General features: G+C 42.1%; 1 protein-coding gene across 5 annotated transcripts in view; it reads left to right on the plus strand.

The window, feature by feature from the left end:
• Positions 1-13827, plus strand: part of myo16 (myosin XVI) — a 109780-nt gene that overhangs the window by 83999 nt on the left and 11954 nt on the right. For all 5 annotated transcript variants that reach the window (XR_001662563.1, XM_016673109.1, XM_007555361.2 and 2 more), the window contains exons 28-32: positions 5493-5595; positions 6215-6311; positions 6396-6669; positions 8225-8607; positions 9402-10649. Coding sequence is in view for 4 of the 5 variants with exons in the window: in XM_016673109.1 (XP_016528595.1) it covers positions 5493-5595; positions 6215-6311; positions 6396-6669; positions 8225-8607; positions 9402-10649 (2105 nt within the window). In the remaining variant the exon portion in view is untranslated. The remainder of the gene's footprint in view (positions 1-5492; positions 5596-6214; positions 6312-6395; positions 6670-8224; positions 8608-9401; positions 10650-13827) is intronic.

The raw sequence follows: 13827 nt of genomic DNA on the forward strand, positions 1-13827 counted from the left end.
CACATGCATGCACACAAACTTCCTGCCCTACCAATGTCTAATTGAGCATCCAAACATCTTGTCATCACTAGTATTAGATTATAGGAATGAAGACTAAGACTGCCAGTTTTTAAGAGAAGCAATAAAGTTTAAAGAGGGCGTATTATATAAAATAGATATTTTGAACTTTACGTCATGCTTTTATATTGTTCCTTCATCAAAAACATACCTGGAATGTGACTTTGATTCTTTTTTTATGTTTGAGAAATCCTTTATCCTCCTTTGGCAGGGTGCCTAAACACTTGCTCTCACCCAGCATTGCCTTTCCCACCAGTGTGGAGAATCCAAGCTGAACTTCCAACTCACAGACCACCACTTCCCCACTCAGCTCCTCAGACTAGCAGCAGCAGTTGGCAAACACCTGGTGGAACTATACACCTGCTCAGTTTGTCACAGTAACTATTTCTCAGTACAATGCTCTCAAGAATGATGTTGAAGTGATAATGGAGAAACATTGTTGTTATGACTTGCGGAGTGTTGTAAAGAGAAGGAGCTTCTTATTACATTTGGTGTACAGCATTTTCATAACAATTGAAGGTATCATACTAACTTGATTGTGGTATAAAATGACTCTATGTGCCTTGAAAATACATAATACTGCCCCTTTAACATTCAAAATACACAAAAGTTACTTTTCACCCATATTTACTATGCAGTTTATTTCCAAACGGGGCTTAAGGCAAATCTTAACGAGGCAATGAATTCTGAATGAAGAGAGGAAAAACTAGCAGTTCTGTTAAAACTCAGGAGAACAGAAGTTATAATAACTTTGGGAGCAAATACATTACCAACTCACAAATACATTAGTCAATTTAAATGCCTTTCACAATGTCCCAAACTAAATAATAAGATTAAAAAATGGTGTTCTTCACTCTTTACATGTTCTTGGAAAAGTGGCTTTGGATGCCTAGAAAATGCAACCCAGTTCCTACAGTGCATTTTGAGCATCAAAGTTGCACAGTTGTTTTGAGCGTGTTGAACATTTCATGGTGAGATTGTTCATTACTGTGGTGGGCTGGCAGGAGTCACAGAGAAGCCTAGTCGTGACGGTGGTGGCTTATCTATGGCTGTCAGGCACCACTGTGTCTTGGTCATCAGAGAATTTGAACAAGGACCATTCACACTAGCCTCATGCCATGGCTACATAAGGCCATGACAACCTCATGACATCCATCCTGGGCTGGAAGCTCGCCAAATAATTTGCTGTAATGCCTTTGGTGCTGCAGCTGCTATGAGCATTGCATCCAACCATTGCTCTCCCTGCTTCTCAAAGAATACTGCAGCTGATATGAGCAGTCTGCACTCAAACCCTTTGCATACAGAGATATCAAAATAGGCTTCTACCTGCCATGGAAAAACGCCTCCAAATTGCACAGAGGTTGGTTGTGTGAAAGAAATGGTCAGTTTCTGAGACTGCAGCTTAAAAGCAAAGACCTGTTTTCATATTTAGCTAAAAGGAAAGGGACAGGACAGGAAGCAGAAAAAGTGCAAAGGGTTTAAAATACCATTATAAAATAGTTTACAACGTGACTCAAAAAAAATGGGTTTCAAAGCATTTATAAGGTTATCTACATCCTCTGACTGTGCTAAGATGAGGGAAATACCTATGGTGTTTGTTCCTTTACAAGGCTGAAACTCTGAAGGTGGAGACAAACATATTTTCAATCTATAAATATAACACTTGTTGATTTTAACTACATTTTTTATGTATTTTGTGCAATTTTTTTTTTTTTACTATTTACACTTGTGTAATTTCCTTTTTAAGTTGTACTGCTTATGCATTAAGAAAATCTTGCTTGAAGTTTCCATTACTCAAAGGAGCCAGTAATTTCCAGCTAAATTGCCATATATCTTTCTTCCTCCACATAGACCCAGAAATTGGTCTGCTGTTATGTAAAAGTGCACTGATGCTCTTTAGCTCTGCTGTGATGATCTGTTCAAAAACATATTTCACATTTAAGGTTAGATTCTGTTTGCACTTTACTGGTTTGCCTTTTGATTTGTCACATGCCTGTGGCACTTCCAATAGTAAAAATGACAGGCAATTACTCTGCAATGAATCTTCAATGCTGCTTTATGATCTTGTAAACAAATGGACCATTGGGTGTAAACAAATCCCTTTACACAGTAGAGCCACCTCTGACTCCTTTCTAGGTTACACTGGCTGCCTGAATCGAAACATGTTAGTGTCTTGGTAACCAGAGTGATTTAGGGAAAATCTATTTTTACTGCTGCTTATATTTGTTGTTTGATATAGCATGTGTTTTGTGTCCAGGTTTATTTTCTGTCAGATGTAGATTTTCTATAAATCTTGTTCCTTTTAAATCTTAACCCTTTTCATCCAGTAATCAAATTATTCCTATATATAAGAAGTTAATGAGAGACTCGTGAGCAAAGAACAAGTCACAAGCATAGTTTACGAGCTTGTCGGTCACATTTTTATGTCTGTTTTTCCATGTAGGTTCTCATTATTAATTATTAATGGGCAATAAATTACCAGCAGGTGAATATACATAATTGAGTTTGCTCATTGTGCCTACATATTCATGACTAAATGACACTTATGGACTCATAAAAGAGCTGCAGGTCAGAGATTGTCGTGAAGAATTTCAGAGTTTGAAGTACAGGTTCACTGCTGTCGCATCATTGGTTCGGTTATAGACAAGACCTGACCACAATGGCAGCGTATAATCCTTATCTTGTATGTCAGGCTCATTTCAGTTCTTTGACTCCATATGTGGCTCCTCTGGGACTTGTAAAAAACAGGGAGCATCAATAGTTTTCATATCCTCATAAGACGGGTCATGGGTTTACAGAGTTCCTTTGTGTTTTATGGGCCCTTTGGGCCAGCGTGAGCTGTCTGCTGGACCAATATTACCACAAAGAGGGAAGGGTTATGGCGAGTTCAGTCAGACCCCACTTCTCCAAATCAAACGCATCCCTTATTCACATGAACTCACTTACTCAGTATTGACAAACACAAGTGGTTTATGTTTCCAACCATCTGCTTCTGATGTTTACTTCGCACATGCAGTGTCATCAGCTTTTTCCTGATCCACATTCCCAGGGTAATAATCAGAGCATTTACTGACAAGATTTAATTAAAGTAGCTGAGGTTAAAACATTACATTATTTTATTAATCTTCCCCAAGCCCCAGGATAATTTTAGTAATCAATGATCATGCAAAATGAGCTTCGGTTCTAATGTGGCTGGTAAAGCTAGAGGTAGGTGACAAACAATGCGTCAGAAAAGCATTCCTCACCTGTGAGCTCTAACATTTTGTCATGTCCACCCCATAACCTGATTGTATTTTAATGAACTTTTATGTAAACAACTTCTTTCTGTTGCTGACTTTGTGTTTTGAGTTTTTTTTTTCCCTACTATAATGCGAACCTCCCCTCCAATCTCAAGTCGTTCCCAGCCTCGACCAAGGTTTTCTTTTCATTTAGTTCCACACAACTTCCCATCAACTCAGACGAGCATCTCTGCTGCTGCTGAAGAAAAGCCTCCACCACATAATGACTCTGTCGTCATTGCGTTTGACCACATAAAGCATTTTGCATGTGAGCCAGAAAGTTACATTTTTGTCTCTTTTGTTCCCGTGTTTTCTGCATGGATTGTACCAAAATGGAACTGAGATTCCTGATAACGTTCTTTCAGTCACATCTTTGATTTCTTCATGAGACAATTAACGCTTGTTTGACTTCTACCACCGGAGCAGTGGATCTCTGAAGCTCATCCAGATTTATTTTCGCCTCTGATGCTTTTGTGAATGATGATTTTCTTTTCCATCCCATAGGTCCAGATTTACTGCCACAACTGCATTCCTACTGTCACTCTTTTCAGATGGGAATAGAATATCGCAAAGCTTCAAAACTTTGAGTATCGTTTTGTAACCTAACCCTGATTTAAATTACTTGTCAAGTCTTCTTTGTCGCTTGCACTTTATAATGTGGTTTATTCACCTATTCCCTCTACCAGATAGATATTCAGAGAAGAGCTGGATTTATAGAGAGATTACCTTATGCACAGGTGGATCCTGTTTACTAATTAGTGAAGACCATTAGTTGCAGTGTTTTGCCTTGACAACAGGTGTCAAACTCAGGCCTGCACGCCTAATCTGTGATTATACTTGGCCCACAAGATAATTTCAAATGTCTACTAGAGCTGTCCCAATAGTAGGCAGTGCACTCACCACTGGCACTACAAATCCCTGAATGCTCCACTGGTGCATCGAGGGACCCACAAACCCCCTCCCACTGTTGGCATTCAATAGCAACCTCAAGTAGATAAACTGATTCCAGACTTCTGGCTCGGTCCAAGTTTGCATCAGAGTAAAATAATGGTTAGAAAATACACTTAAATGAATGTTTGTTAGTTTTTTTCATGCACCTTTCCCCTCTATTGCTAAGGCTTGGACTTAAGTGTTTAGATTCCCATTGAAAGAGCTTATTGGCGTGTACGTATATTATGATTACCATTGAAAGCTAACTCGGAAGGCTACAAACCGAAAAAGATGTATACGATTTCTTTTTAATGTCTTTTGACATTCGATTCCTTGTGCATTAGACTATGCTTGTTTTTGCAAAAAGATTTACAAAAACAATATAAAAATGAATTTGTAAAATTTCTTATGAGCATATGATCTGTTTTTTGTTGGGTTTTTTTTCCAACAGCAGAATAACTAAGAATAAAAATGACCAGTGGTTGATTTATCTGAACAGTTTAGGAGTCCTGATGTCAATGAATCCTTATGCAAAGAATTAATAATACAGATCATTGATTACAGGAAAACTGTTGTAATTGAATAAAGTAGTGACATATTTTACTATAGTGGCAGATGAAAGCATCTTCCTTCAAGCCTTTATGATTTATGCATATCTGCAGTGGGATTGTCTTCGTTTAAAACAGTAATGTTCCAGGATAATGGATATAATTATTTTAATTGTGGCAATAATAATTTACATACATATTAGAAGTGAACTTTACATCATGGCAATAAAGACAGTTATTATCTGTATAAAACACTGACAGATTGATGTGCCATTTGTCTGCTAACTGGCTGTAGATGCCTTTAACATGTCAGAATGGATAGAAAATTTACAACAAGCTTGATTCAGCATCATGTTTCTGCTGATATTCCAGCTACTCTCTTTTTTTTTCCATGCGTATGCAGTTTAGGCATATAAAACACTAAATAGTTTACAACCTCCTTCACCTTCATTATCTTGGCAGAAACCGAGCTGCTGACACAATCCAGTTGATCATTCATAGCAAGCGTAACCAAGGACGACAGCAACAGGAACAGATGCTCTTTGGCTGGTCCGCCGTGTAACCCCAGTGACCTTTGAATCCATTGTTCCAAGAAAGACCATGCCATAGAGATGTTTCAACACAGCATGTTTATTTGTGCAGCTCTAATGTCTCGTGTTATTTTGGTTGCTGTTTTCAGATATAAAGACCTCATAGTCCCAACTTTGGGAGACAAGAAGAAGTTGTCGGCTGAGGAGAAATGCCGTTTTGTTCTGCAGCAGTCCAAACTCCAAGGATGGCAGGTGTGTTTGTGTGCACGCTTTGCTTCTTCTTCTTTTTTTTGTTTTTTGTTTTTTTTTGTTTTGTTTTTGTCTCCATCAGTAACAAAAGATTTGACTTAATCCCTGACCCTGTGTTTCAAAGATCCCATGGAATCTAGACGGCTGGTTCCAGCTGTCCGACCTCATCATAATGCTGCTCACACACACACATGCACAGCAACACAAACCCCTACGCCCCTCTCTCTGTCCTGTCTGCTACACTGCTGTTGTGTCTGAATAAGTGACCCCGCAGGTCACACACAGGCGTACACACACACACACACACCCTCACCGTCCTACACACGCACTTCTAATGCAGCCCTGTTTAACACGCGCACTAATTCTGCATAAAGCTGGTGTTGCATTAGTCGTCAGTGATCAGTTTCATGCAGTGTCTATAGAGCGATCTGTGTTGGCCCCCGAAATGACCCCTGAATCCTGGAAGTGAATATACTCCACTCCCACTAATTATCATAAATTATTGCTTCATCACTGCACTCTCATCTCTAAACTCGCACACCCTTCTGAGATGTCAGCAGAAAACAGCCAGACAGGGTTTGTGTAAGGAGGAATAACTCATATTGTGTGTCTGTGTGTGTAGATGGGCAGCAGTAAAGTGTTTCTGAGATACTGGCAGGCTGACCAGCTCAATGACCGTTGCTACCAGCTTCACAAAAGGATCATCACCTGTCAGAAAGGTAACGCGTAACCGTTGCCTAACAAACTCTTATGTGCTTCCTGTCAGTTTCTGAAACCTTCCTCATCTCCTTCATGCTTCTCAGTGGTCCGCGGCTGGCTGGCCAGGCAACGGGTCAGTCACAGGCTGTCACTGCAGCACAAAGAGGAGAGTAGCGTGCAGCGTTTCCTGCAGGGAGCCGAAGACATTGGGCTACAGACCTATGACCAGCTGGTAATCCAAAATGCCTCTGACATCGCACGGGAGAGCGACCGTCTGCGCTGCCATGGCAATGGTCAGGTCAACACCCTCAGTAGCAGCCCACCGCTTGGTGAGAGGCCCGAACCAGTGGGCAAAGAGGAGGATCACCCAGTTAGGAGGTAAATTAGCTTCCACAAGTTGCTCATAAATGGATCATAAATTATTGTTTCATAATGCTCAGTAGCAGCACTGCTTGTATGAGATTTTTCCAATATGATCAGTCTGATTTTTATTTAGAATACATAAACACAATCAATCAAAATCAAATATCTACCAATCTACTGCTTCTGATAATAACCACAAGATCATTCATTGTTCTAATTGTGATGATATAATAATTCGTTGTCAATTTGGAAACAATTTGCAGGTTCACTCACTTAAAAGGCCATAAGAGGAAATTGTTTGCCTCTCTAAACATATTTGCGTGTTTAATCAAATGCACACGTGTGCATGGTGTTCATGTGTGTGTGTGACAGGTGTTTTGTGATTAATGATGTCATTGGATATGTCTGAGCTCAAGACCTTTACTTGTAAGCTTTGTATAGATGCTCAGATAATGATCTGTGTTATCAGATTGTATAGTGTTGCATCGGTGGAACATTACTCCAGTCTAAACCTACCTCATTCGGACCAAACAAGATTAAGTGTTGACACAATTTGACCTTTGAGTATTTTAGTGGACCGAATGCGGATCAGTCCCTTAAGGTTTGGTGTCTGAGTTTTTGATTTTCATGTTTCATAGCGAAATGTCAAATTTTGAGGTTCTTCCACACCCATTCAACATGCTCAAAAACTCACTATTTTGATAACTTTAGATCACCCATTCCTTAAACATCAAAGTCTCTATTTTGATTAAATTTGGAGGCTATAAAGGGCTAACGTCTTTTATTAGAATATTACATAACAGACCAACGACATTTTGAAGTTTGTGTGAATAAATGTGGACAAGCTCCAGTGGTTTTAGTACTTTTGCAAGGTATGGTATAAGAGGCCTTTTTAAAACTTTTAGAGTAAATCAAGCTGAAACAAAAGAAGTTGCAGATTGCACCTCAGCACCCATTGTCAGAGAAACTCTCTCCTGATTTCTGTATCTTTTCTCTGTCTTTATACTCTTAACAACTGCTGCCTCAACAGGAGCAGAGAGGGGCTACTAACAAGCAAAATGTTATCATGTGGTGTACTGTCAGACGAGTCACATTTGCAGTTGCCTAGTTTCTCTGCTGGCTTCATAAAATGCCCTCCCTGAGCCCCTCCTCACACATGCTATGTTGCCCCCTGCCTGCATTCGCAAAAGTAACAGATGGCTAACCCAGATTAGCAGAGGAAATATCAAGATAGATGTTATCCAATTACACCCAGGAGATTATATTTAAATCCTAATCTCTGATTGTTGTCATTCAAACTGCCCCTTTAGCTAATTTTTTAATTGATACTCACTCAACGTGGTTTCATTATCCTAAATATCTTAATATATTTACTTATTCAATCATAAAACACTTTTGTGTCAGGAAGAGGGATCCCCCCCCACCCTCTTGCCTTAATGGAAAAAGTGACTTTAGGATAACATCGAAGATGGAAAGACAATCTTAAACAGAGCAAAAATTACATTTTTCTCCTTTGGCTCAGTATTTCACCCTGTCACATTCTTTCTGTTTTATTCATTTTGCTTTAAAGGATGGTTGAGAAAAGCGGAAAAGTCCACGAGGGGCACGTCAACGGGGGAAGCAGAATTAGTCGCCACTTTCGTTCTAGCTCAGTACCCATTCCCCTCGCTGTGGATAGCATGGTCCACTTCTCTGCAAGTCCACCAGTCAAACCAGCCTTGCAGCAAGCAGCTCAGAACAGTGAGGACGGAGCAGGGAATGGGAGTCTCTCGTCTCCTCGCAAGCAACCTCCTCCCAAACCAAAGAGGGACCCCAACACCCGCCTGAGTGCATCTTATGAAGCTGTAAGCTCAGGATTGACAATGGCTCCCAAAGAAAGCTGCACTCCAGAGGGGTCAAGTTCACCGGCTGAAAGTCCTCCAAAATCCCAGCTGTCCCCCAGTGACCCAGCAGGTATGTAAACTCCTCTGTACAATAAAATGTGTCTGCTTCAGCTTTTCAGTAGAGACCTGTAAGTGATCGAAAATGGCAGGTTGGTTGGCCCAGATTGGGCATGAATCGTCGAAATCTGAAAATCACCAATGTTTTCCTGTCAGTGAAAGCACCTAGGCATTAACAGGTCCCACTAATACTTTAGGTGTGGAAGTTGTTTCTGAGGTAAAAACACTCAAATGTGTAAGAAGCTAATTAAATGTATATTGTGTTTTTCTGACAAGGCATGCTGCCTATTCATTTAGACTACAGAGAGCAAGACTGCTGCTGTTACTGTAATACTTGTCAAGCACATGTTTAACAATACATCACTAGTAATTGCATTCCTTTACATTTTACTATTATGACATTTAAGATTCATCATTACTCCGATTCCCCCGTCATTTTGTTCAGTTTGGCCAGGTCAGCAATCTGTGACTCTTTAGTTCTTTGACATTTTAGGGCTGAGCTATTTTATAACCTCGGCAAACCAACTTCAAAATACTGAGTAACGATATTCTCACCATCTGCACCGGATATTTCTACGTGGCTTCAGACATTAGAAGTGGAATGAATGACAATTCTTTCACTGGTATTTATATCCTTTACACACATTTTATCAAATATATAAATCTTCATATATTTAAATATGTCACCAAAATCCACAAGCTAAGGTAGGGTGCATGTGGTGTTGTTGTTTTTTGTTTGTTTTTGTGGTCGTACACATCGCTGAAACCTGCTTTGTCTTGAAATCCCTTCTTATGTCATTTCCCTAGCCAAGCCCCGTCCTCACAGTGATGACTACACAACCATGAGAAAGGTACCGCCGCCCAAACCGAAGCGCAGCCCCAACACTAAGCTGACAGGCTCATACGAGGAGATTAACGCCGTGGCACCCCAGCTCCACCAGCTGCGCCCTGCTGATGTAAAGATGGCCCTGCTTTCTCGTGGTGGGGGGTTTGGAGGATTTGGAGGCGTGATGCAGAGGGCAGCTTCTTTAGATGCTCCAAAAGGGGTGGCACTCAGCCTATACAAGGGCCAAGACGAAGAGGATGTATACATTGAGATGTTAGGGTCCCAGCCACGGACTCGGAGCCTCCAAGAACCCCCCGACAGCCCGGACCTGTTGGACTCAGAAGCTGTGTACGAGGAGATGAAGTATCTCCCACCTGAAGATGGTGGAAATCCTGCTCCTGCAATCACCAAGGCTGCCAGGCTGCAGGCTCTAACATTGGGCCTGATTGGATTGGGGTTGTCTCCTCCAAAGGGCGGGGAAAACAAGCAAATGCCAGCTAGCGCCACTGCTACTATGGAGGTTTCTCACACACAGAGCCTGCCTAACAGTGCTGCTGCCAAAGCGCAGCTTGGCAAAGATGGCAGCTGTGACATCCCTGCTCCGTTCCCCAACTTGCTGCCTCACCGTCCCCCTCTGCTGGTGTTCCCCCCCTCTCCTGTTACCTGTTCTCCTGCTTCAGACGAATCACCCCTCACCCCTTTGGAGGTAAAGAAGCTGCCAGTGTTTGAGACGAACCTGAACTACGCCACTGGTCCAGATAGCCCCCTGTCCCCACAGTTTTCACGCCAGAGGGCTGACTCTTCACCTAGTCTCACAGTCCTCATGCCGGAAAAGAAGTCTACACCTCCGCTCACTCCTCCACCACCTCCTCCTCCCCCAAGCGCACCACCTCCTCCCTACAGACCGCCCTCACACTTCCCCTTCCCACCTGAGGCCAACTTCCTGGCTCTGACTCGTGCAGCATCTGTCACTGGGAGCTCTGATTCCCCCAAAATCTCCTCGCAAAGGGCAGGTGGGGAGCCAATGGGGAAGCCGCCTCCTTATTCGCCTGTGAAGATGTCGCGACCTGAGCCGCGGAGGGCACACTCGTGCTCATCGTCACCACTGTTGTTTAACCCAGCCAACGGGAGGCCCCTGACCAGCCCCCTAGAGGAGCTCAACACTTTGTTCAGCTCAGGACGCAGCTTGCTGAGGAAGTCAACACCTGGACGCAAAATGAGAGATGGAGGTCTGTTGATGTTTTTTTACGATGATGTACGACTAATAGCCAGATTTTTTTTTGTGAATTCAATTATTTAAGATGTAACTTAAAAATCTTTTTACTGTCAGTTTTGTTTTGCCATTTTGTTAGTAAGAATAATCCCAAGGCTTTGCAGTAATAAGAAAGAAGTTGCTTGGGTTACGGCTCTCTCATACTTCATCTTGAGCTGAACATTCAACGGATGGACACCCCTCTCACTTCAGTGCACATCACACCTTTACCCAATCCCTTCTTGCATCCTCCGTTGTCTTTTACAAAATGATCATGGAGAGAGCGCCACACCTTCCCGCAGACCACCTCCTTCACGGACAACAAAGTTACAATTTCCATCCAGGAGTTTTTAGCCATTTGACATTCTGTGTTGTTACTTTGTGATTTATTGTACAAATGTACATGGTTCCTCACCAGATCACATTAGCACTCCTTAAAATTATACATATCGCCTACAATTACTAAAAAAGAATAGTGAAAGCTGACTAGTGGCCACAAACTTCTGACCAATCGTACAATGCGCAACACAGAGCTCTGTGCTTCCTGTTGTCAGGAAGGAGAGGCAGATGCAATTTTTGTCACCAAACTAAGTTATTGACAGCTGGTTTCTACACTTCTGATGACGTATGGGAGAGCCTTAAGCTAACTCATGGGTCAGAATACATGCAGTGCCACTGACAAATGAACTAGTTTATACAAGCATTTATTCATTGCGCAACTTAAGAATTAAGATTGAAACTTATCGGATGGAAAAAGGGATACACACAGATAAAATTCTGTGGACAATTGTTTCCTCACCTTTGTCAGTCATTTAGGTATCCAACATGGCTTGTGCATCATTAGAGCCAAACTGTGCTATGCTTTTAATGATCAACTTCAGCTTAAAGAGCATTTTCACATCACACACCTGCTGAACTGTCTATTAGTGCCTCACTTGTGAAACTTGCCTTATTTATCATTTCATTCGTTCTCATCTGCTGATCAGACCACAAACGAAAATATCCCTCTATCACAATCTGGTAATAGGAACAGTGATATATAGCAGTATGAGGATGTTAAAAGATCTCAGCCATCTTAGAAGATATAAACCCATCTTATTCAACACCTCATCATGTGATTAGTCTAGCTGAGCCTACCATCATCTATTATCTATACCCACCTATAGTTGCAGGGTTGTGGAGGTGCAGGTGCCTATCTGTAGCGATCATTGAGTGAGAGGAAGGGTAAACCCTGAACAGGTCACCAGTCCATCGCAGGGGAACACAGAGACACACAGGACAAACAACCACGCACACACACACACACACACACACACACACACACACACACACACACACAAACATACACGGAGGGAGTACATGCATTTCCTTGCAGTAAGACCGCAGGCAGAGATTTGAAGACAAATCTCAAGTCCATCATACTGTTCGGCTGGATTCCCAGGTACTTGTGTCTGGAGATGCTCTTGGCAGTGTTTAGCTGTAAAACATTGTGCCCATGCAAGTTCACACAGTCACAGGCTGTGTGCACATAACCTATGATAACATGGTAATAAAAGTTTCTGGGGGAAAAAAAGCCTCTCTTTTTGTGGTATTACAAGTCATATGTGAAGAGAGTAAACGGGAACGGGAAGTGGACTGTCCCTTCTGGGGTTGCTGACTGACATACAAAGCCAGACATGAGCTTACCTGCAGATTAGTTAGATCAGGTTTTGAATAGTATCAGGCTCTCTGACATCTACAATAGAAAAATCAATATTGTTATGTTAATGTTGCAATAGCCATCCTTGTTGGCAGACTTGCACAAGCCTATTTGTTACTATCTGCTTTGCCGTGCCCTTCGGCTTCCACGTTTGCTTTCTTGCATGCTGGCTTATGAGCAAGCTTGCATAGTCTCCTTTAGTGTCGCATAATAATCAGTTTGAGTTCTGGGTTATTGTGCAAGGCAGTTCAGTGGTCCTGCATGCAGCGCACACAAAATTATAGAAAGTAGGCCAAACATTTAGTTGGTGCAGTGGAGGGTCACCAGGTCAGACTATTCAAACCCAAAAAGATATTGCTTTGGGATGATGCAAATATTCTATTTTGATGCAGTCTTAGCACAACTTTAGCCTATAAGAGAAGATAGAAATTCAGCTACCCGACTGTGTTTCCTCAGAGTTTATAAGTTGGGGCTTTGTTAATAATGTATGAGCAGTAGAATGATGAGGATTAGGCATCAAATATTTAACAGCTCACTCATGTTGTATTGAGGGGAGTGTGAATGCTCTGAAGCGGTGTACAGTACAACCTGGTCAAATATCTGGAGACGTAAATAAAAAAAAATTGCGGCAGAGTGGAAGGAGTAGCTGTCGGTGAAAATAAACCATCATCTTTCCATTGCCTTATGGAGGAGCTGCTCGGTTTGCGTAGTAAGCTATTGCGTCATGCTTCTATAACTGTGAAAAGTACATCGAGCTGGATGCTGAGAACCTTATAAGACACTGTATGTGAGCGAGTGAATGATGACGCATTTGCCCCACATCACATCTTGTACTTGAGTCTTCATCAGCACCTGGACCGGAGCAGGAAAAAGCACCGGCATCATGGAAAGTGGTGTGTGTGACAGTGGGGTGGGCAGCGGGGTATTTTGAGCAGGCAGAGCACAGCGGGCCGCCTCAGATCTGAGTGCACAGGGATGCCTACGGGTTTAATGGGACAAGCCACTTCCGTTCCCTCTTGGCAGTCAAATGGCTGAATGTGATACTCAGCTCTAGGGAGCGGGCAGAGGTTATAGTTTCTATCTCTGACATCTCTGTGAAGAACAGCTGACTCTCCCCCTGCTGGACCCCCTCACCCCCCCGTCCTCACCCCGATGGTATGAGAAAACCACAGGAATACTAAGGAAAGGCGGCAGGTGGTCTTGGGATTTTTCCACAAGTATGTGTCATAAAAAATGCCATACTTCAAACAAATGAAGAGGATTAGCATCCAGTTTTACTTTACCACATTCCCCGGAGTCAAACTTGGAATTGAAGTGATCGTTTCTCCTTCTTGGACACAATTTTTAACTCTGGAAGCGAATATGTTATATTAGAGTTTGTCAAGCGTATGTTTAGGTGTCATGTGACTGGGTGGGTGTGGGTGAGCTGAGAGACAAAAGGTAGACATTCTTGGTG

The sequence above is a fragment of the Poecilia formosa genome, unplaced genomic scaffold, assembly GCF_000485575.1.
Source record: "Poecilia formosa unplaced genomic scaffold, Poecilia_formosa-5.1.2 Scaffold70, whole genome shotgun sequence".
Classification (NCBI taxonomy): domain Eukaryota; kingdom Metazoa; phylum Chordata; class Actinopteri; order Cyprinodontiformes; family Poeciliidae; genus Poecilia; species Poecilia formosa.